Consider the following 23,631-nt stretch of genomic DNA (forward strand, 5'->3'; position numbering starts at 1 on the left):
GCCCACATGGTATTTAGGCATTAATATACCCCCAAATCTAAAACAAATACAGTACAGCCAATTTTATATCCCTTGAAAAGTGTTGTGTGTGTGTTTTTTGTTTTCGTTTTTAAAGAAAAAGATATTAAAACTGGCCAAAACTTAACATATAAAACTTGGAGAAAACAGCAGAAGTTAAAATGCATTCTTCCTTAAAATGATGCATTGTTTCCAGGTGCCAACTGTGCCTTCTGCCAGTTCATGAGGATCCTCTTGCACCTTCATCTACCCCACTAATCAAAGGGAGTTGGACTTGATGACCCCTGGTGGTCCCTTCCAACTCTACAGTTCTGGAATTCTGAAAGATGTGGAAAAGCTCTAAGCCTTTTTTTAAAAAAAAATATCAGTTTGCTGATTGAAAGATACATTCGCACCAGCGAAATCTCCTAAACCAGTAACCTGATTGACAAGAGAGAAGGTCAGTCTGGTGAGATGTTAGCCTCAGCAAATCCAGTCTGCTTCGGCTAATTGTTTGTATGAAGCTTGCAGATGATAAATGAATTGGATCTGATCAAGAACCTTCTCTTGACTGCCCAAATTCAGAGAATTGTAGAGTTAGAAGGGACCCCAATGGTCACCTAGTCCTAGTTCAACCCTCCCCCTGAAATGCAGGAATAGCAGCAAAAGGAATCCCTGACTGACTGACAGCCGACCTCTGTTGAAAAGCAGTCTGAAAAATCGCATTGTAGGGTGGGAAGGGACTCCAAGGGCCATCTAGTCCAACCCTCTGCAATGCAAAGAGGGCTGATAACAGTGGTGATAAAGGCCCTTTAAAAAAATTTAAAAATTATTATTTATTGTTTGCTAGGTGGCGCTGTGGGTTAAACCACAGAGTCTAGGGCTTGCTGATCAGAAGGTCAGCGGTTCGAATCCCTGCAACGGGGTGAGCTCCCGTTGCTCGGTCCCAGCTCCTGCCCACCTAGCAGTTCGAAAGCACATCAAAGTGCAAGTAGATAAATAGGGACCGCTCTGGCGGGAAGGTAAACGGCGTTTCCGTGCGCTGCTCTGGTTCGCCAGCAGCAGCTTTGTCATGCTGGCCACATGACCCAGAAGCTGTCTGTGGACAAACGCTGGCTCCCTCGGCTTATAGAGCGAGATGAGCGCCGCAACCCCAGAGTCGGACACGACTGGACCTGATGGTCAGGGGCCCCTTTAGCTTTACCTGCTTGCTACTGCACTTTTGGGTTGTTAAAAATGATAATAAATGGCTAGATATTTGTTCATCTGGAGTTCTCCTGCATTACTCTGGAAGAGCAAATAAAGATTTTGAAACAAGCTTAAACGGACAGAAGATTGGTCAAGCTTTTATTGTTAATATTGTGAGCACGCAAGACAAGATGAACACATAGTGAAAATATTTTTGGAGCATCAAAGCTGTCATATTAGGGGTCACAAGCTTGACCTAAAGTCAATTGTTCTGTTTTGAACCTTAGCAAAATCTCATTGTTTGATAAATGCTGATACTTCATTACTTAAAAGAGTGATGAGCCACAACATTCTTAAAACTAGATATCATTCTGTAACGACTGTAATTATTTTGGTATATATACTTTGACACAACTTTGATAATATAATCAGAAACATTTATCCGAGTTCTACTTTTATTTTTATGTAATTGTCACATGTCATATGCTGTAATAAGATATATCTCTATGCCACCGTGTTAAACAGTTGAAAGATGAAAATGAATTTTTTAAAAAACATTATGGAAAGGAATAAAATTAGATGCTATTGCTGAAAAAAGTAAATGAAATACTGTAGTTTATAAAAAGTTAGCTGTGATTTGAAAAATAAAATAAAAATTAAATTACTATTATATATATATATATATATATATATATATATATATATATATATATGATATTATATATATAATTATATATATAAAATATATCTGTTTATCTCTCTGAAGATGAACCCTTTCGTTGGAAAGGGGTATAGCTTAACTCAGGGGCCCAGCCTCTGGTCACTTGCAGACGTGTTTTTCAACCACCTGCTGGCACTTCTTGCAAGTCACGTAGCAGCACCAATGGTACTTGCAGTGGCACTTCTCCTCCACCCTCTCTGCATAAGTATTGTAGCCGCGGCCACAGCAGAGGAGGGGGCACCCGCCACTGCCTGCTGAAGTCTTGTTGCAAGGCCTGTTGGGGGACGAGAGAACATAAGAATATGAGATGAGAGTCTGGCTGCCGGATCAGGCCAAAGGGGACTAATCCTGTCCAGCATTCTCTTTTCACAGTAGCCAAACACCCCTAAGAGCCTAGGAATCCAAGGCAGACTGCCTCTGGGCCCATTGGTCCATAAGATCATGAGAAAAGCCCTGTCAGATTTGGCCAACAGCCCAACAAAAACAAAGCAAAATCAAAGAATCAGGGAGTTGGAAGGATCCAGCCCCCCTGCACTGGCAGTGGGATGATAAGAGGTTCTGGGTTCGGGAATCAAGGCTTCTGTACGTATCATGCAAGGATTTACTCACCTATCCTGAGTCCCCAAGGAGCCCAGCTTGGGGTTCTTCAGACAATAAGTGGGGGAATGTACAAGGTAGGCCAGTTCATCTGCCTTCAGGGGCCGGACCCTGCCTCCTCTGGGTGCCAGCTGCCTTCTGCTGCCCACAAGCCAAGGCATCACTTGCGTGGCCTCCAGGTACTTGGATTTGAGCTCTGAGCCAATGGCGGCTAAATCCTGCAAGCCTTTCCAGCAGGTCTTGACACTGCAAGATCCAGACACCCCGTGGCACTTGCACTTAGTCTCCAGGGAGTCTGACAGGACCTGGGAGGGGAGAAGGAGGAAAGATAACAGAAGGACTGTCAGGCACCCGAGTGGGGAGAATTGAACCTCCTGTACCCACAATTCTCTCGCCTGGATTCTCCAGTACAGTACCAGATAATAAAATCAGGGACCCGGGGGGTCATCTAGCCCAACCCCCTGCAGTGCAGGAATGACCCTACTCACCTGCCGGCCCACTGCATTGTTATGGAGGTTTAGGACCCTAGAGATCTGCGTCCCCGCCTTGCTGAACTTCATGGGGCCGTCAACAAAGGCAGAGCCCAGCTGGAGTCCGAAGGGGAGATTGTCCCCACAGCCACCCCACTGAAAGCTGGGGTGGGGTGCCTCAGCGGGAGTGGAGCCACAGGAGCAGAAAGGGACCTGACCAGAAGCACAGCCCCGGGCAATGGAGTGGCTGGCGGCGGAAGATGCCAGGGCGTAAACGAAGGCGGACTCCCTGGTGCCTGCAAGAAAGAGTCCATGAAATTTGTTTTATAAAGTGATGCACAGCATGGAGAAAGTGGAAAGAGGCAAGCATTATTTATTATCTTAATTAAATTGCTAGGAGGCAGAGTTGGCTACCAACTCTGATGACTTTCAAAGAGGAGATGTAGTAGAAGTTTTAAAAATCAGGCATGGCATGGAGGAAGTGGACAGAGGAAAGTTTTCCTCCCTCTCTCAAACTTGTGGACCTCCAGTGAAGCTGAAGTGGTGGATGATTCAGGACAGATAAAAGGAAGGACATATTAGTTAAAACTACGGAACTTACTCCTGCAGGAAGCAGTAATGACTGGATGGCTCTAAAAGAGGATTGGTCAAATTCAGGGAGAAGCGGGCTATCAAGGCACCTAGCCACAATGGCTATGTTCTGTCACCACAGAAATGCTTCTGAAGCCCCGTTTCTGGAGGGGAAGAATTTCACTTGTGCTCAGATCCTGGTTGTAGGCTTCCTATAATGGGCATCAGATCGGTCACTATGAGAACAGAATGTGGGACTAGGTGGCCCTTGACCTGATCCAGTAGGGCTCTTATGGAACCTTGAAGGGGGTTGAACTAGTTACTAGATGACCCCTGGGGTCCCTTCCAACCAATTCTATGATTCTAACTGGGGAGGGGGGACTGCCTAAGTGGCCCATATTCCCACCTGGGCAAAGGAGGCTGGATCCAGCTAGGGGGGCTTTCCTCAGAGAAAGGGACATCCCTGAGGAAGAAGGAACAAAGGGTGATCCTTACCCCTCTGTAGGTCTGGGGCCAAGTGCGGCGCCCCCTCAACCGACGAGCAGTTCCACCGGGAGTTGGCAAAGGTCTGTTGGCAGACAGCCTTGGTCTGGCGTGCCGCTTCCACCAGGCTGGGCATCGCCTCCAGGTGCCTCCGGCAAAGCCGGGCGAAGGCGGCTGATGCTAGAAGGCGGCAGTCCTGGGGGTTATCCCAGGCCACTTGCGTCCCATTGGCCGCCAGGCTCCTGAAGCAGGGGGGGGGAGGGAGAAGAATGAGAGATGTCATGACACCTGCAGAAGACACCTGGTTTCCACTGCCCGCAATGGACCCACAAGTGGACACTCTGCCCATCTGTGGGTGGAGTCAGGGAACCTCCCCAGTCCCAGGGGGTGGGGTGGCAAGGGAAGCTCCCTGCAGATGGCGCTGCTGCCTTTAGAGACTAGGTGGGGGGCATAAAGGAGGCATCAGAGAGGCTTTGTGTTGATCCTGCAAGGCCGGCTGGCATTGGAGGGGCTGTGACATCTGCCAGGGATTCTTTAGCTCTGGTTGCTGCCTTGTGCTGGATTCAGCTAGTCCCTTCCATCTCTGCTATTCTGCGCTTCTATAGCCTTGGAGTGCAGCGGACTCTCTCCTTCCTCGGAGGTTCCGAAGCAGAGGTTGGACGGCCATCTGCCAGGGCGATTTCAGCTGTGATTCTCGCATTGCGGGCGGGCGGTTGGGGCGGGGGGAGGAGGGTTTGGACTGGATGACCCATTGGGTCCTGGGCTGTACTTGCAAGACAGGCTAGTGTGGAGGGAAATCCCTGGGAGCTGGCGTCGTCGTCGGGGCTTCCCTGAACCCTGCAGAGCGGGCTGGTGGGACATTCCTTCCTCCCCCGCTGGGCTTGGGGACAGAGGAGACTCATCCCTGCCAGGACCCCCCTCACCCCAACCCACCCACCCACCCAACGGGACTCACAGCCACTGGATGGCGGCGCAGAGGTCAAGGCTACGAAGCAGCAGGGCAAGCCACATCCAGGAGCAACGCATGGCTGGCGGAAAAAGAGGCCGGGGAAGAGCGCAGAGGCCTCTTAAAAGGGCTGCTGCCCGAGGCAATGGGCGGTCACCAGGCCCAGGTGGCGACTGGGAGGGTCGCCCGCCTTGCCGTAGGCAACTTTTGCCGTCGGGCCACTTTGGGGTCGCTACTGCAGTTCCTCCTTGGCCCACTAGAGGGGGTGCGCCTCCGCTTCCTCCCGCGAGCGTGGCGCTCCCGGGGAAAGTGTAGGAAGGATTGGAACGCAGCCCAGGCGGGGTGTGGATTGAAGTGACCTGGGAGGGGAGTGGAACGGGGTGGGGGCACCCTCTTGGAGAGTGAAGATCCTAGAAATGTAGAGATTATGTATTATGTATTTGTATTTGCATTTATTCTCCACTCTTTTTTTTTCAGGGAGCCTAAGGTTGTTGGTGTCCATCTGTCTGGAGAGACAATGGAATGCACCTCCAGGGGTGAAGTCAAACTGCTCTCTAGGGAGCAAGCCGGAGCAGTGTGTATGGATTGCAACTACCGAGAAGGCCCTCTGCCTGGTTCCCTGTAACTTCACTTCTTGCAGTGAGGGAACCGCCAGCAGACCCTCAGAGAAGGACCTCAGTGTCTGGACTGAGCCATGGGGTTAGAAAGGCTCCTTCAGGTATACTGGGCTGAGGCCATTTAGGGCTTTAAAGGTCAGCACCAACACTTTGAATTGTGCTCGGAAAGGTACTAAGAGTCAGTGATCCCTTAGGACCAGTGTTATATGGTCCCAGCAGCCACTCCCAGTAACCAATCTGGCAGCTGCATTTCGGGTTAGTTGTAGTTTACAGGTCACCTTCAAAGGTAGAGCACATTGCAGTAGTCCAAGCGGGAGATAACTAGAGCACCACTTTGGTGAGACAGTCTGCGGGCAGGTAGGGTCTCAGCTTGCGTACCAGATAGAGCTGGTAGACAGCTGCCCTGGGCGCAGAATTGGCCAGCACCTCCATGGACAGCTGTGAGTCCAAAATGACCCCCAGGTATCACACCTGATCCTTCAGGGACCCCATTCAGAAACAGGGAATCTGCCCCCTGTCCCCAGACACAGTACTTATGTATTGTCAGGATTCAATCTGTTGACTGCCACCACCACCACCCAACTGCCTCTAGACACTCGCACAGGACGTTTATCACCTTCCCTGGTTCTTCCATTGTGCCTTCAGCATGCAAAGATTGGAAAGTTGTAAGACTACACTGGATATTTACACATTCCAGGGACCTTTTTAAACAAATAGCTATTGAAATGCATCAAAATGGGCTCTGGTTCTTCTCCCTGGCCCTAAAACAGTCAGGATCTGGTCCATTAAGTTAAAGGAAGGATGAAATATAGCAGAGCCGCATATAGCCTTAGGTGACATGGGTAACATCCCAACCCTACAATTCTGATGGGGGGGGGGTTCAACAGAGGTTGGTGGGTCATCAGTCAGGGACAGTTTAGCTGTGGTTCCTACATTGCAGGGGGTTGTGCTAGGTGCCCTCTGAACTTTCTTCCAACCATAAAATCCTATGATTTTCACAGATGGACATTCAGCCCTGAGGGAATCATCTGAGCCTCAACATGTAGAGAAAAGCTGGATTTTGGGATCGGTAGGAGCTCCCATCGCTCCGTGTGCTTCTAGGTGCTCTACCAGTGATGCAAAATCCACCCTGGAGGCCAGTGGGTTTTCCAGCTGGGGGATTACCTGAGAAATCCCTTGGGCTTCCTTCCCTCAAATAGCTGATTTCCCTTTGGGGCTAAGAGGCTCTCCCAGGTCCTCTGAGGTTCCTCCTTGGTTTTGCTTTCCCTTCTGGACTCTTCCCCACCCCCATTAAGCCACCACCCAGTGCCTAGTCTGTGGCTTCTGTGGTCCTGAGAAAGGCACAACTCTTATCATCTCCCTGCAGACTCCCAGGTCTATTTATACACCAAACCTCCTTTGGGACAGTGGGAAGAGGCACTGCAGGGTGGCTTTTAGAGGCTGCAATGGGCTTCCTCCAGGGACACCTCCTGTTCTGGGTGCTGCTGCCTGTTTTTCTGAGAGCATGGCCTCGCCAAAAGGAGACCCCCAAACTTCTGCCCTGCTGGAAGGTAAGGCACCTAGAATCACAGAATTGTAGAGTTGGAAGGAGACAGTCAACCAGTCCAACCACTCATTGGAGTTTTTTATACAGAGGTTGGGTGGTCATCTGTCAAGAAGTTCTAATCCAGGGCTGGGGACATCTATGGCCCTCCAGATGTCCTTGGACTCCAGCCAGCATGGCCAATGGTCAAGACTGATGGGATTTGTAGCCATGTGTTTCCTAGGCTTGCTCTAACCTATTGGACACACAGCCCTCTCAAGGTAAAAATAAAAAATCCTTCCAGTAGCACCTTAGAGACCAACTAAGTTTGTTTCACCTCTGTCAAAATTAGATCCCCAAAATATTGTACCAAATTAGATTTTGCCATCAATGATAATATGTACTGAGTTTATTGCAACCCATCTGACAATTAGCTGATATGGAAGAAAACATTTTTTGAAAATGTATAGATTACTGTAATATAATGAAACTCAATAAAGATTTTTTTAAAAAAACAACCATTATTTTTTACATTTACTAAGGGGTATGATGCCATCTGTGAATCAATTTCACTGAGCTTTCCCTAAGAAAACTGGAAACAGATTTTTGGCAATTCCCAAATTTTATTCCAATCCTCAGGGAATAATTTTTGTGCCGATATCCCGCTCCCGTATCTTTTTATGGGGTTCGTAAATTAAATTAAGCAACATGCAATACAATTTAGAAACTAATCTTCCCCCACCCATTGTGTTTAATAAATTTATAAATTGTGTTAAAGGTCTCAGAGTTTGTGTTTTTATGTTCTTTTGTAATATAACTATGAATTTGATTAAAAGAAGCCATTTTGACTCTCCCAAAGGGACCTCAAATATTTATCTGCTGTGGGAATTACATTGTCCTAGTAGCAGAGCCATTCCTTTGAAATGGTAACTATATTAGTTCCTGAATCTCTTATTTACAAATTTACACCTATTGACAGTTTGCTCAGCTTAAAAGAAACTTGCCAGACTGGATTTGCAGGAAGGGGGGTAAGCCCCCTAGATTCCAGGCAGTTTTGTTAATGGGATTTGCAAGTGAAAAGACAATTGGAAAGTTTATCCCATCCTCCTACTGCAGGGAAATATTTGAGGTCCCTTTGGGAGAGTCCAAATGGCTTCAGGATTGCTCTCCTGTACTATTTCAGACATGTGGTTCATATACTTATGTATGTGTGTTTACCGTGTGCATTTATGAACATTTATTCTATATTCGAGACCGAAGAATTCTTATAACAATGTCTACAAGCCCTGATGGTTATGCCCTGCTTCTACATTCAGAGGCATCAAAGCTTCTGAACACCAGTTGCTGGAAACCAGAGGAAGGGAGAAGACTGAAATGTTGCTTTTTATGTGTTATTGTATTTGTTATTGTGTGGTTTTGCTATGTTATTATGAAAATGCTCTTTGCACTGTTTGATTTTGAAGCACTTTCCTGTTAGCTTCGTTATAAGTCACTTTGAGTTTGATTTTTTTGGGGGTGGAAAAGGGGCATAAAAATGAAATGAAATGAAAGAGTGAGTGAGAGAGCTCTTGTGCTTGGGTTCTGCTTACTGGTTTGCCTTTGGGACATCTGATTGGCCCTTGTAAGTACAGGATGTTGCTCTTATAGAACTTCCAGATCCAGAGGTATTTGACCACTGTGAGAACAGGATGCTGGACTAGATGGACCACTGGCCTGATCCAGCAGGGCTATTCTTATGCTATCATGTTTGTCTGACTTCCTCCTTCTCTCTCCAGACCTGGATTTCTGTCTCTTGCAGAGGCAGAGGCTTGACCACATTTCCACAAGGACTCAGCTATGAAATCAAGCAGATTGACCTCTCCCACAATGCCATCTCAAACCTGACAGACCACGACACATCTGCTCTGGAACAGCTGGAGCAGCTGGACCTGTCATACAACCGCCTGCACTCACTGTCTGGAGGAGCCCTGGGGCACCTCAACCACCTTCGCTCCCTGATTCTGGCTGGGAACCAACTCCACCGAGACCATGTCTCCAATGGAAACGCCTTCCTGTCACTGGTGAGCTTGGCAGCCCTTGATGTCTCAGCCAACGGCTTAGCCAACCAGATGGTGGCCTCATACCTCCACCGCCTCCCAGCTCTGGAGTGGCTAGACCTGTCAGGGAACCACTTGACCTGTCTGGCAAACGGCATCTTTCAGGGGGTGCCCCAGCTGAGGGAACTTCACTTGAGGCGCAACTCCCTTGTTGAGATCGAGGAAGGGGCCTTGTCCCAGCTCAGCGCCCTGGAGGTCCTCGACTTGTCCATGAATTCCCTCCGCTGCATCACAGGCTTCGGCCTAGCCCAGCTGCGGGTCCTGAACCTTAGCTACAATGCACTGGAGTCCTTTGATGGGGCAAGAGAAGAGGCCCCCTGCCGCCTCCATGCCTTGGACCTGAGCCACAACCGGCTGAATGCCCTCCCGCTGCTCCCCAGAAGGAACCGGCTTCGGTACCTCAACCTCTCCCACAACGCCATCACCACAGGGGCTAATGAGAGCCAGAACGTCACACCTCAGAATGTCTCTCGGAGGTTTGCAAAACTGATGGACCTGAATCTCAGCAGCAACCGCCTGGGATCCTTCCCAGTTGCGCTTCTTCGTGGCTTGGCTTCCCTCCGGACTCTAAGCCTGGCAAGGAATTGCCTTACTGACATTGCTGTGGAGCTGCCCACGAATCACAGTTCACCAGGACCCATTGCCGACAGGGCATGGCAAAAACAAACCTCACTGTCTGTACGCATGCTGGACCTCCAAGGGAACTCCATCCACCACTTGCCCCCACATTTTTTCGACCTGTTTCCTGACCTGGAGGTGATGGACCTTGGCCTCAACCGCATCCAGCTCTGTCGAGCATGGAACTCCTCCAAGGGAGAGTGTCTCCATGTCAAAACAGAGGACTGCACTACTTTCCACTGCCTTCCACAGCTCAGGCACCTCAGCTTACGTGGGAACAACCTTGGGCTGGTGCACAGATGCCTGTTCCACCAAACGCCCTTGGCCTCCCTGGATCTGTCAGAGAACCAGGGCCTGGTCCTGCCCAGTTATGCTTTGGAGGGTCTGGAAGCATCTTTGCAGGAGCTCTCTTTAAGAGGGAACCGAATGAAGACCACCAGCCTGGATTTCCCTTGCCTGGTGTCCCTGAGCATGCTGGACATGTCAGGGAATGACCTGAGCGCCATCCCTCCCAGCTTGCTTTGCTCCCCGCTGGAGAAGCTGGACATCCAAGGAAACCAGCTGGAGAGCATAGAAGAAGCTGCAGCAAAGCGGCTAAGAAGAAGCCTCCGGGCTTTGTCTGTGGCCGGAAACCCCTTCAGCTGTTGTGAGCGAAAGTGGCTGCAAATCCTGGGCACTTCTGTGCTGGACTTGGGCGAGACGCTGTGTTATTACCGCAATGGGGATGAAAGCTTCACAACTAAAATCAGTGGTGAACAGGCTGGGCAGCTTTGCCCTCGCAATGCGCACAAGGTCTATCTGGCTGTAACTGCATTTTTAGTTTGCATTGTGGTCCTCCTCTGCACCAGTGTGGGCTGGTTCCTGAAAAGGGCTAAGACCTGCATGCCACTCTGTCTGGGCTCCCTAAGAAACAAAGTGGAGCCTGCTCCATCTCCAAGCAAGGAAGCCAACTCTACAATTTTATAATCTTTAAATATCCATCCTGCCCTTGTAAATGGCCTGTAGGATTTCTGCCTCTGCTTTTCCCTCTGGAGTGAGCAGTTGCTGTTTATTACACAGCCAACTTTACCTCTTTGCAAGCAGCAAAACAATTAAAAATACTTCATGCTTCTGAAAACATTTACATGATATCAGATATACTCATAGGCCATAATTTCAAAGTAGCCAAGGGTGATACATTTCAGCTGTAAAATACCTGGGTGAGAGGAAATGAGCTGTGAGGTAGAGAAGGTTTCTGATAAGGGGGAATAAAAGGAGGGAAAAGGCCAATCTGAATTGAGGCAGGTACCAGTAAGTGTAAAGTGCTGTACATTGGGACAATCTCCTCCCTCTCCTTATCTGCAACTCCTGCATTACAGGGGATTAGACTGAAAATGACTCTTGTGGGTTCCTTACAACTCTTTATTTTATGCATTATCCACCAGCAATAGCCTTCTGCAAACATCCCCGAGTTTGCAGTTCTGTTGTTGGCATGGTGAGAATGAACACAAACACACACATGGCGGTGGGGATCCCAAATCTTTCCTCTACTCCCGCAGCTCCAGGGAAAGGCTGCTGGATGCCTCTATTTATAGCATTGTTTATGTAGCTTCTAGATAGGAACTAGAGAGGAAGTTGTAGTGCAGGTTCTCAGAGGGTGTTTCCTGCACTGCAAAGAGAAGCAGAATCCTGGGTGCTCCAGTAAAGAAGGGGGAAAGGGAACAATGCTCAGGGAAGTCCAATGGAGCCCTGTTTAGAAAGGATTTCAAGGCAGGGGTGGGGAGGGGCGGTTCTTCCTGGACTTGGCATCCCATCTTTGCCCACCCCTGGACCCAAGGTAGCAGCAGCAGCAGCAAGGGAGGAGGCCAGGTGGCCACCCAGTCAGGCCTTGGCCCAAGTCACGCCGCCGCCCCCATTTTATTCTGTTTTGAGGCAAGTAAAGAAATGTACACTTACTCCCTGGGAGGAGCTAACTGTAGGAAGATCGAAGGCAGGTAAAATAAAGCACTTCTTATCAAATCTAGGGAAATCCCTCCCATAGGAGGTAGTGAGAGCCACCAACTTGGACGGCTTTTAAACAGGATTGGACACATTCATGGAGGAGGACACCGTTTTTGATGGCTACTAACCATGATGGCTGTGTTCTGCCTCCACAGTTGAAGGTATTCATGCTTCTGAATACCAGTTTCTGGAAACTGCAGGTGGTGTGTGCTCTTGTGCTCAGGGCCTGCTTGCGGGTTTCCCATTTAATAATAACAACAACAACAACAACAACAACAATAATATATTATTTATACCCCACCCATCTGGCTGGGTTTCCCCAGCCACTCTGGGCGGCTTCCAACAGAAAATGAAATAAAATAATATATTAAACATTAAAAGCCTCCCTAAACAGGGCTGCCTTCAGATGTCTTCTAAAAATCTGGTAGCTGTTTTTCTCTTTGACATCTGATGGGAGGGCATACCACAGGGCGGGCGCCACTACCAAGAAGGCCCTCTGCCTGGTTCCCTGCAACTTGGCTTCTCGCAATGAGGGAACCAGGCCCTTGGCACTGGACCTCAGTGTCCGGGCAGAACGATGGGGGTGGAGACGCTCCTTCAGGTATACTGGACCGAGGCCATTTAGGGCTTTAAAGGTCAGCACCAACACTTTGAACTGTGCTCGGAAACGTACTGGGAGCCAATGTAGATCTTTCAAGACCGGTGTTATGTGGTCTCGGCGGCCTAGTCTCTCTGGGACATTTGGTCCCTGTGAGAACAGGATGCTGGACTCGGATGGGCCATTGACATGATCAAGCAAGGCTCTTCTCGTGCTCTTTAGGCCTTTGACATCCCCCAGCCCACCCAGATTGAGCAAACCATTGTTTCCTCTCTGGAGCCACACTGGTAGCCTTTGGCTAACAAAACTCTGGGCCAGTCCCAACCGCCTCCCGACCTCAAGAACATACAGTGGGCTCCCATCTAAACGATCCAAGCCCCCTGAGGTCCTTGAGGGCCAGTCACTGCCTCTCAGCATAATATTAAAAGGAGCTCAAGCTGGCTTACATGCTGTGAGGAAGGTTAGGTTGAGATGCATTAACTGACCCCCACAGTCTCCCAGTAAGTTTCATGGCTGAGCAAGGACTTGAACCCCAGCATCCCAAGGCCCTACTTCTCATTTAATCCACACAACAACCCTGTCAAGTAGATTAGGTAGAGTCAGTGACTGATCCCAAAGGTCAGCTGGTGAGCTTTATGGCTGAGTGGGGATTCAAACCCTGGTCTCTTCAAGGTCAAATTTGGTCCAACACTCTTTAACCGTTACACCACCCTGGCTCTCAGTGAGGAGGGAGAGAACAAAGGATTCTTGGGAGGGAAAAGCTGGGATACAAATGCAGTCAACAGTTGTGCCATCCTAGAATGCAGATAGCCACTGGTGGAAGATCTGGCTGCAGAAGTCCAAAGATGTTCTTCTAGAGCTGAAGGTTGTGGTGGTGGAAGCTGCACCCCTTCTGAGTTGAATTACTTTTTATTATCTTTTAGGTGTTTTTAGTTTTCTGTATTTTAACTGTGCCATTTTCTCTCTGCCACCTTGAGTCCCAGTCGGGGGGAAAGGCAAGATAATAAATAAATCTAATAATAATTGTAATTGGCAGCTGAAGCAACAACAGCAGATATGTTCCATGTCTACCGGTAAGACAATATTCGCCTGCTAATTATGCTTCTAAATACATATTGTACATTTGACGCCCTTTAGAAAGGTTTTATTTTGAAATGTTTGATTATTTTGTTAATTTTGCTGTGTTAAATGTGCATTCTATACTTGACCTTCCTGTGTTATGTCCTATTTTGAAACCTTTAACCTAAGATTATATTTTCCTCTTAGTTTTGAATGTATATTTTATCTTTTTCTGTGATGTTTTATTTTGCAATATTTTATTGGATGTTTGAATGTAGCTTTCAAACCACTATGAGATTATTTTGCTTAAAATAATAAAGCAGTATAGAAAATAAATAATAATAATAACAATAAAGGGATGGCTTTTGTTGCAATTTCTGCATTGCGGACTAAGTGTTCCTTGGGGCTCCCTTCCAAATCCAGTTCTGATGAGCTGTCTGAAAAGTTTTACCTTGAAAAAGGCTTCTTCCACCAGGCATTTAAGGATAAAATTATTTGTAGGAGTTGTCATGAAGGGTCTGGTGCTTTCTGAAACTCATTTCATGAAGAGGAATGGAAATAATGGTGTGAAGATGGACTGATGAGACCCAGAAAGCCTGCGAGGAAAATTCTGTCGCCACAGACAAATTTGCAAATCGTACCATAGATTAAGAGTCTTACACTATGGTGGTGCATGGAAGGGATACAGGTTTATGTCATGCTTGGAAAGGAGGATATCTACACCGCAGCTCCGGAGGGTGGGCTCCAAGCCAATGGATTCAAAACTGCTTTTAAAGATAGTTCAGATAGCCCTCTGTCAGGGATTCTTCAGCTGTGGTTCCTGCATTGCAGGGTGTTGGACTATATGAATCTTGGGGATGGGCCCTTTCAACTCTATTTCTCTGTGGGATCAGTGAAAGCAAGACAGCATGGATCCCACTGGTCTGCCTTCTGTTTCAAGGTTTTAGGATTATAGAAGCATTAACTCCATACAAGTGATGGGCAGATTCTCTAGCTGGGATTCCTGCATCACGGGGGGGGGGGGGTGTTAGACTAAATGAATTTGGGGGGTTACATCCAACCCTACAATTCTGATCCTTGACTCACTGGAGGTTTGTCAACAGATGATGGATGGCCACCTGTCAAAGATTATTGAACTGCGGTTCTTGACTTGCCAGGAGTTCAAACATCTAAAGGGCTGTGACATGGAAGATAAACCAATGGCTTCAAGTGACAACAAAGGAGACTAAACCTTAGGATGAACTTTCTGAAGGTAAGAGCTGCTCGACAGTGGAACGGACTCCATCAAAAGGAGGTGGACTCTCCTTCAATGGAGGTTTTTAAACCGAGATTGGATGGTCACCTGTTGCTTCCACTGCTACAATCTAATGGTTCCCGCATTGTAGTGGGCTGGATGAGATACTTTCCAACTCTACGTTTCTACAATTTCCCCACACTCCGACTGAAGCCCTGACCATTCCAAACACAGCATCCAAAATCAGGTTGGAAAAAGTTTTATTTGCAATGGAAAATATCAACAAATAATGTAAACTTACATCCCTGTCTATGTACATTATGTATATTCTATATACAGACCATACAGTGGAGAACATTGTGCTGACCCAGAGAGCAGCTTCAGGCCCCCACCAATCCCACCTGGCTGTTTGCCCTGTGCCTGTGGACCCTTTTGGCCACCCTAAGCTGCAGTGCGGAGCTGAACCACCACCCTACCAGCATGGTCAAAACCCAAGGAGTTTGCAGGGGAGGAACAATTTTTCAGTTAATCTATGGAATTTCCTCCTGCAGGAGGCAGTGATGGCCAACAACTTTGATGGCATTACAAGAGGATTGGACAAATTTGTAGAGCAGGAGAGGGCTATCAACAGCTACTAACAACTGTGGTTATGTTGCACCTCCACATCTGGAGGCATAATGTCACTTGCTGGGGTGGTGGAGGTCCTTGATATTGGTGGATTGAGTGAGCGACATCTTTTAAGAACCAGAGTTAGAATTAAAAATATTTCCCCACAAATTGGGTAAAAGGTAAGCATCAAACCCATGTGCAATGTCCTCAAGAACCAATTTTTTTGTGGGATCCTTACCAATTGAAGCCTGATCAATATCTGACCACATCTGAACATGAAAAGGGGTTCAACAACCTCCTATTGAAGTACTGGCTTCTCTGTTTGTTCCCTCAGCTTAGGGTTGGTGATGCTGACACAAGTCTGCCTGCTTAGCCTGCAAAGGTCTGCATTTCCTCTTAAACTCAACTCAGGGGGGGGGGCAGTGAACTAACTTAGGGGCAGGTTACTGGGCACAGGGCGCCCGAATATTCCACAACAATTGGCACAGACGAGCCATGGATCACATGCCCCTATATCCAGGAGTCTCATTCTATGATCCAATGTTTGCTTGCCAAAGAGAACTGATTATATGATCCCGCCTCAGCCTCAGTTTCCCCTGGTGTATGCTAGGGGATCTCCTTTTCCCTAATGCAAAACCCAGAGGGGACCCCCTTTTTATGCCCTTCCTTCCTGTGAATAAATATCTCTTGTCCGTTCTCCCTGTCCAAGTCCCCTCTAGGATGCTGGAGCATCTCCCAGCCGTATGGCCCCAAAGAAGGTTGTGTGCTTGCTCATGTTGATGGAGATGTCTGCGTGGACCATCTTCACGGCGATTTTCTGCCGGGCTTTCAGGAGGCAAACCCCGGCTGTGTAGCAGGTGTTGAAGTTTGTCTTGCCCGTCTCGAGGCTCCGCGTACACTGCAGGAAGGGCCTCTCGTCCACCACCACCTCGTAGCTGGCGAAGTCCGTGAAGTTGATATAATATACCTAGACAGGGGGGAAAGGGCATTATTTTAAGAAGGCAAGGGGGCCAGGCTAGATGACCCTTGGTGTGCCTTCCAACTCTACAATTCTACCTCTGTTTCTAAGGGCAACTGAAATGCCCAAGTGACCTTCAATCAGCACATTCCTTGTTCAAACAAATGAGGAGCCCTAGAGTATTTCATAAGAACATAAGAAAAGTCTGCTGAATCAGGCCCATGGCTCATCTAGCCCAACATTATGTTTTCATAGAGGCTGAACAGTTCCTTGTGGGATGCAGGGCAAGAGCACAAGAGCAATACTCTCCCCTTCTGTGGTTTCCAGCAACTGGTGTTCAGAAGCACTGCAACAGCATAGCCCAGCAATTGTGGCTTATAGGCATCAAGAGTCCTCCACTCTTCCATGAATTTGCCTAATCCTCTTAAAGCCAAGTTGGTGGCCATCAACTGCCTCCTGTGCGTGTGAATGTCACAGCTTAAACTGTGCCAAAAAGTACTTTTAAAAACCTGTTCTAAACCTTCCAACATTCAGATTCATTGGATGTCCATGAGTTTCCAGTGTTCCGAGAGAGGGAGGAAAGTATTTCTCCCTGCACTTTCTTCATGCCAGGCATCATTTATAAACTCCTATAATGGTTGCCTCTTACTCACCATTTCTCCAAACTAATAAGCCGCAAACACTGCAACTTTTCCTCACAAGGGAGTTGCTCCACCCTCTTGATCATTTCTTTGTATTGCCCTACATCGTGCCAAGAGGAGCAAGAATAGCTGGGAGTCTTGCACCGTTTCGATAAAGCACGAAAACGTTTAGAAAGTCAGCCATTTAAAAAAAAATGCTTCAGCAAGCATCACTACCTCTCCCCTTTCAGAAAAATCAAGAGGGACTGATCTGACTTCCGCTTGCAGAAGGGAAGCAACTACCTGTATTTTAAAACTCTAGGAAGGATGCAAGAACATGACAGACAGAACCTAGCAGATGTTGGAGGATAATGCCTGATAGCAGTCTTCCAACATCTGATGTGCTGTCCCCTGGAAGGTGAAGCCAGCTTTTTTCCTGCTGTTCCAGAGGAGAAGACCCAAACCAATGGAGTCAAATGACAAAACCTTATGAAGAACTTTCTGGGGGTAAGAGCTGTTCGAGAGTGGAATAAATGACCTTGGAAGGTGCTGGACTCTCCCTCATGGGAGGTTTTTAAACAAAAGTTGGATTGCCATTGGTGATTCCTGCACTGCAAGGGGTTGGACTAAATGTCTTCTGGGGGTTCCTTCCAACCCTACAATGCTATGACACCTGTCTTTGTACGCAAGCATCTGGATTGAAAACAAAGCACCTTCTTCTGTCACAGTGTTCCCTCTCTGCCACCCTATTTGGGAATAGGAACAGAACGCCTTTCCCAGCGGGATAGCAGCATGGAAGCAAAATGTCCCAGACTGGGAGGAAAAGGATTTGGTTAATTGGCCAAAAACCATTTTGAAAAGTATATCATAATCTAAAAGCATCTAAAGGGCAGAGCTTGAATGACCATTAAAAGAACTGTATGCTCAAGGGTCATCTAATTCACCCCCTGTAATGAGGAAACAACAGCTAACATACGGCGTAGTGTCTATGGAAATGTCTGGTTCGTCCAAGACTACATTGAGCCTTTATTCGTACTAGTGATGGAACTTAGAGATGGAGAATACTGTTTATGTTTTAGAAAGCTTTATTACTTGTAAATTGGATCTTTGCATGAGTGATACTTTACTATCCCTTCAGAGCTGTGCTGGATACTTCTGTCCTTCCAGGCTGTGATGCTTTAAAATGTTCCATTCTTGTTTTAATTATTTTTGTTACGTTTGCACCTTTTTTTTGTTAACAAGCCAACAAAGTATTATTTTTTTAATTTTTTTTAAAAAGGATGTTAACATTTATTTATCTATCAAATTTATATCCCATCTTTTTCTCTAAGGAGATCAAAGTGGCGCACATGGTGTATTCTTCATTTAATTCCCCACAACAACCCTGAGAGGGGTAGGTAAGGCTGCGACTGGCCCCGTCACCACTGAGTGAGCTCCTTTGGCTGCATGAGTAAAGTGCACTAGGACCCAGGAGAGACAAGGGTTCACATCCCCCACTTGCCTATTAAGTTCACTGGGTACGACCTTGGGTGCCAGTCACTCTCAGCCCGACCTACCTTTGCAGGGTTGTTGTGAGGATAAAATGGGGAAATATATGCATGCCACCTTGACATCCCTGGAGGAAAGGTAGAATAGAAATAGATTTAAAAAGTAAGTAAGAAAGACACATTCTGCTTGCTCGAAAGCCGCCCCCCGCCCCGGATGACCCAGGCGGTTTGCATTTCAGAGGTACCATACTCAGACCGTACTCACTTCTACCTGACTATAGACGAAGTAGGTGCCGTCCACCAGCACCTCCAGCTCCCCGCTACGGGCATGCAGCTTGAAGACACGGGGGTTCAGGGCGAGGCGGGACCAGTCGTTGAGGACTCCCCCTGAAAGATCTCAGTATGAGAAAATGGCAGTCACTCAGTACCCGTTGGGATGAGGAGAGACAAAACACCAGAGCAACGTGAACACAGGCAACAGCCGCTTGGCAGGCAAGCGGATGGGGGCTTGGAAGGAAGGGGCTTTTAACCAGGGGTCAGATGGCCACCTGTTAGGAATTCTTTAGATGCAATGCAGGGGGTCGGACTGGAAGACCCTCGGGGCCCCTTCCAACATCACAATTCTATGCTTCGCTGGAGGCTTTTAAATAGGTTGGATGGCCATCTGTCAAGTTTTCTTGAGTGTGACTCCTGAACTTGCCGAGAGTTGACTAGATGACCCTGTGGGTCCCGTCTAACTCTACAATTCTGATTCATTGGGGCTTTTAAGCAGAGGGTGGTTAACGACCTGTCCAGAGATTCTCTAGCTGGGATACCTACGTTTGCAGTGGGTTGGACAGGATGACCCTTGGTGGTTCCTTCCAACCCTACGATTCCATAATTCACATGACGTTAAGGGATTTTCCAGCTGCGATGCCTGCCTTGCAGGGGGTGAGACTAGATGACCCCTGGGATCCCTTCCAACTCTACAATACTAGGATTCTATGGCCACGTGGGATGGGCCTTTTCTCCCCACACCCACCTTGTTAGAAGATATGGAACCATAGAAGGAAGAAGGGGTGCAGTTTCCAAAGCCGAGTTCCTCAGGATTCTTACCATTCTTGACTTGAATTGCTGATCCCTGCCCTTGAAGGTGAACAACAGCTGGCTGTAAATTAAAAGAAAACCACTTGAAATTACTCTGCTAGGCACACATAAAGCTGCTGTGCCAAAAATCCCTGCATTACTTGTGATTCCTGCACTTGAGAAGGTTGGACTATATGACTCTTTGGGTCCCTTCCATCTCTGCAATTCTAGGATTATATTAGATGTTCTGGATGACCAAGGGAAAGGTTCTTTGGGATTCAGATAGGCAAAGAATATCACCATAGTTGCTCTTCAACAATTTTTAGTTATAGGAAGAGTCTGTGTGCTTGTACCGTTCAGGAGAGGCTGCTGGTTCAGACCAGTGGGGCCCTACCTAGTCCAGTATGCTGTTCTTGCAGCAGCCAAATACCCTTAAGAGCCTAGGAATTAAGATAGACTGCCTCTGGCCTTGGAAGTTCCATAGGAGAATTGGATGAGCCTAGCTGGATCAGGCTCCCAGCCCACCTAGTCCAGCATCCTGTTCTCATAGTGGCCAACAAGGTGGCCTAAAGGAAATCAGCAAACAGAATTCAAGCATAAAAGCCCCCTCCCCTCCTGTGGTTTTCAATAACTAGCATTCAGAAGTACTGCTACCTCCAACTGTGGAGAGAGAACACAGCCATCATGGCTAGTGTCCATCAATAACTCTCTCCCCTCTGCTAATTTGTCTGATCCTCTTTTACAGCTATCAAGGTTGATGGCCATCATTGCCTCCTGTGCTTAACTAAGAAGGGCTTTTTTGTTCAGTAAAGGCTAGCTTTCATGTTAAGAAGTGAGAGAGTTTTTCTGGATGAGGATTCATTGTCGTCCTTCCCTCAGGATAGATATCTCACCTGTATATCTCTAGGTCCTGCTTTATCCACGGCACCTGCAAAACAGAATGTGTATTAATATAAAATTATTATATTACAGTGGTGCTTCGGGTTACAAACACTTCAGGTTACAGACTCTGCTAACCCAGAAATAGTACCTCAGGTTAAGAACTTTACTTCAGGATGAGAACAGAAATTGTGTGGTGGTGGCACGGCAGCAGCAGCAGGAGGCCCATTAGCTAAAGTGGTACCTCAGGTTAAGAACGGTTTCAGGTTAAGAACGGACCTCCGGAATGAATCAAGTTCTTAACCAGAGGTACCACTGTATATTATATTATATTATATTATATTATATTATATTATATTATATTATATTATATTATATTACTTATATTAATTATATTACCAGGGATAGAAATAGAAAATAGAAATAGAATAGAAATACTTTATTGTCACTGTACCGCTTGTTTACAGTGAGATTAAATAAGCCCCGAACCCCCATCCCCAATCTCTCAGTCCTAGATGCTGTTGCATGACCACCAACCCCGAACGTCAGCTGCAATGTTGCTGTCTTCCATTCAGCAGCCTCATGGCCTGTGGGTAAAAACTGTTCTTTAACCCGTTGGTGCGGCTTACGGTCTCCCGCGATAATATCTAGCGGACTCAGGGGACAGCCCATTCACCACCCTCCGCAGGGACTCTCTATCTATGGCTGTCAAAGCAGCATACCACACCGTAATGCAGTATGCGAGAACACTTTCTATCGTGGACCGATAGAAGGAAATCATCAGTTGCTGTCCAACCTTGTTCTTCTGCAAGACCCTAAGGAAATTAAGTCTCTGTTGGGCCTTCCTAACCACCTGGGCTGTATTGACCTTCCAAGTTAGGTCTTCACTAAGATGGACTCCCAAGTATATAAAGGAAGAGACTCTCTCCACACAGCCCAACCCCCCTCCCTTCCTTCCCTCTCTTCCTCCGAAAGTCCAACACCATCTCCTTTGTCTTGCCAATGTTTAGGTGCAGATTGTTCTGTGAGCACCACATGAGTACCTTTTGAACCTCCCCCCTGTACGCAGATTCGTCTCCACCTGTAATTAGACCCATTATGGTGGTGTCATCAGCAAACTTAATAATTGCAGGAGATGGGTCAGATGAAATGCAGTCCCCGGGGCTCCCCTTCAAAGTCTTCAATGACTCATTGGAGGTTTTTCTACAGAATTTAGGTGGCCATTTGCCAGGAATTCTTGAGCTGTGATTCCTGCATTGCTGGGGGTTGGATTGGACAGCTGACCCTTGGTGGTCCCAGTTCTACAATGCTATGAAATGCACACACCATGTAACACACACACACCTTCAGCATTTGAACCACCATGACTAGCATTTCCCCTTTGCCCAAATGCCCAATATCGACCCACCAGAAGGTCCAGTTTTGCCTGTGAGGCCATCTCCTCCCATTTGTGGTATCAGCTGATGTATGGAAGGATGGGGTCCTTCCTGCCCTGGCTCCACAGGCCTGTTTTGCTCTTACATTGCCCTTTGCTGAAACAGCACTTACCAGTGGGGCCTTGCAGGCCAGGGGGGCCTTGGGGGCCAGGAGGTCCTGGAGGGCCGGGAGGTCCCATCACGGCGGTGCCAGGAATCCCAGGGATCCCAGGGATTCCGGGGGGGCCAGGAGGCCCATGTGGGCCAGGCGGTCCTGGGGGGCCATGTTTTTTGCCTGCGGAAATAGTGTGTGTTAATTTTCGCTTCTGAACAGGGCACCTACTTTTCTTCCAACACACAAACTGGAACTGATTGGCCACTACTCTCCCCTGCCGCAGATTCTGGTCAACACAGGTTTTTTTTTCTTTGTTTCCATTTTTTTTTTAAAAAAGTTATATGAGATTTTGCAAAACACTATGTAATCAAGCAGCATCTAATGACAATATACATAGTCCACATACAATTATAGAGCACTGCCGAATAAAAATAGACATAAAATAAAACCAAAATAAATAAACCACAAGTACATGAATGCATGGAATGTAGTGATTGGAACTATTTACAGCTTAGACATAATGGTTGAACAAGGCACCGTTACAAAACATGGACACTATCTTGCTAAGGGAAAGGAATTCAAGAATTCAAATGCCCTGCGCCACTGTTTCAGCCATATTCATTTGTGGGCCAAGCAGATTCTTTTGCTATGTTCCTCCTTGCTTACAAATAAGATGAAGACTGAGAAAAAAGGTACAAAATCGTCTGTTTTCTTTGGCCTCTGAAGACTCTCAGCTTATTACCATAGTTAAGTTTATCCAGCAGGGCAATATCCATCAGTTTATTGCAGTAAGCAGTATGATCAGCTACCTCTAAATTTTTCCACACAGCTCTTAAAATCTTTGAATCTTAGAATCATAGAATTGTAGAGTTGGAAAGACCCTGAGGGTCATCTAGTCCAACCCCTTGCAATGCAGGAGTCGCATCTAGATCATACATGACAGATGGTCATCCAACTTCTGCTTCAAAACCTCCAATGAAGGAGAGTCCACTACCTCTTGTGGGAGTTTATTCTACTGCTGAACAGCTCTTACTGTCAGGAAGTTCTTCCTAATGTTTATAGTCATAATCTCATTTCCTGTAACTGGAATCCATTGCTTTGGGTCTTTGATCTGGACACTACACTTCTGCTGATGCAGCCGAGAATAACATTAGGTTTTTTTTTTTGCTGCTGCATCACACTGTTGACTCATGATAAGCTTGTGGTCCACAAAGACCTCTAGATCCTTTTCATATGTACAACTGGCAAACCAGATGTCCCCTATCTTATATTTGAGCAGCTGGTTATTCCTGCCTAAGTGTACAACCTGACATTTGTCCCTACTGAAATTCATTTTGTTGGTTTGGGCCCAGTTGTCCCATCTGTTAAGCTCTACTGTGGCATTAGCTAGCTCTTCCAGTTTGGTGTCACCTGCAAATTGGGTGAGCATCTCCTAAATACTTTCATCCAAGTTATTTATAAAGATGTTGAATAACAACAACTGGCCCGGGACAGAATCCTGCGGCACCCCACTTGCCCTTTTCCCCCAGGATGATGGGGAACCATTAGTGAGCCCTCTTTGGGTTCCATCAGCCAACCAGCTACAAATCCACCTAACAGTTACTTCGTCCAGCCTACAATTTACCAGCTTCTCCACAAGAATACCACGGAGGCCTTTGTTGTTGTTTTTTAAAAAACCCTTTGAAGAGAGGCGGAAATAGCAACAGAGCTCTTGGTTGGGCCTAGCATGAGTTTGAAAGGTTTCAACATTTGTGTTCCTACAATTCTTCATTTGGCATGGGAAAATC

The 23,631-nt window shown here is 47.1% G+C and overlaps 3 protein-coding genes across 3 annotated transcripts in view; 1 reads left to right on the forward strand and 2 right to left on the reverse strand.

The window, feature by feature from the left end:
• Window positions 1-2,005: 2,005 nt before the first annotated feature.
• Window positions 2,006-5,052, reverse strand: LOC118084260 (protein Wnt-11b-like). The gene is made up of 5 exons (XM_035113637.1): window positions 4,982-5,052; window positions 4,039-4,268; window positions 2,992-3,269; window positions 2,516-2,808; window positions 2,006-2,180 (listed from the first exon to the last, which is right to left on the reverse strand). Exons 1-5 carry the CDS (start codon window positions 5,050-5,052, stop codon window positions 2,006-2,008), a joined length of 1,047 nt encoding a protein of 348 aa, XP_034969528.1.
• A 1,982-nt stretch (window positions 5,053-7,034) lies between these two features.
• Window positions 7,035-12,694, forward strand: LOC118084262 (transforming growth factor beta activator LRRC32-like). The gene is made up of 3 exons (XM_035113638.1): window positions 7,035-7,139; window positions 8,887-10,629; window positions 12,626-12,694. The coding sequence occupies exons 1-3, from the start codon at window positions 7,035-7,037 to the stop codon at window positions 12,692-12,694; spliced, it is 1,917 nt and encodes a 638-aa protein (XP_034969529.1).
• Window positions 12,695-14,939: 2,245 nt separating this feature from the next.
• Window positions 14,940-23,631, reverse strand: part of EDA (ectodysplasin A) — a 53,031-nt gene continuing 44,339 nt past the window's right edge. Inside the window, exons 4-8 of the mRNA XM_060270586.1 lie at window positions 21,863-22,024; window positions 20,329-20,363; window positions 19,466-19,517; window positions 18,636-18,766; window positions 14,940-16,272 (exon numbers count right to left, since the gene is read on the reverse strand). Of these exons, the coding sequence (XP_060126569.1) occupies window positions 16,021-16,272; window positions 18,636-18,766; window positions 19,466-19,517; window positions 20,329-20,363; window positions 21,863-22,024 (632 nt within the window). The 3' untranslated portion in view covers window positions 14,940-16,020. The remainder of the gene's footprint in view (window positions 16,273-18,635; window positions 18,767-19,465; window positions 19,518-20,328; window positions 20,364-21,862; window positions 22,025-23,631) is intronic.

This window comes from Zootoca vivipara, chromosome Z (genome assembly GCF_963506605.1).
Source record: "Zootoca vivipara chromosome Z, rZooViv1.1, whole genome shotgun sequence".
Taxonomy (NCBI): Eukaryota; Metazoa; Chordata; class Lepidosauria; order Squamata; family Lacertidae; genus Zootoca; species Zootoca vivipara.

What these genes read in the sequence shown, in the direction of transcription:
- LOC118084262 (XM_035113638.1), top strand. Translation starts at nt 7,035, where the DNA reads ATGGGCTTCCTCCAGGGACACCTCCTGTTCTGGGTGCTGCTGCCTGTT. An exon ending in AACTTCTGCCCTGCTGGAAG is followed by an intron (nt 7,140 to 8,886) that starts GTAAGGCACCTA and finishes TTCTCTCTCCAG; the next exon opens with ACCTGGATTTCTGTCTCTTG. An exon ending in CGCACAAGGTCTATCTGGCT is followed by an intron (nt 10,630 to 12,625) that starts GTAACTGCATTT and finishes CGTGCTCTTTAG; the next exon opens with GCCTTTGACATCCCCCAGCC.
- LOC118084260 (XM_035113637.1), bottom strand. Translation starts at nt 5,052, where the DNA reads ATGCGTTGCTCCTGGATGTGGCTTGCCCTGCTGCTTCGTAGCCTTGAC. An exon ending in GGCCCCAGACCTACAGAGGG is followed by an intron (nt 3,270 to 4,038) that starts GTAAGGATCACC and finishes TCTTTCTTGCAG; the next exon opens with GCACCAGGGAGTCCGCCTTC. An exon ending in TCCTTGGGGACTCAGGATAG is followed by an intron (nt 2,181 to 2,515) that starts GTGAGTAAATCC and finishes GTCCCCCAACAG; the next exon opens with GCCTTGCAACAAGACTTCAG.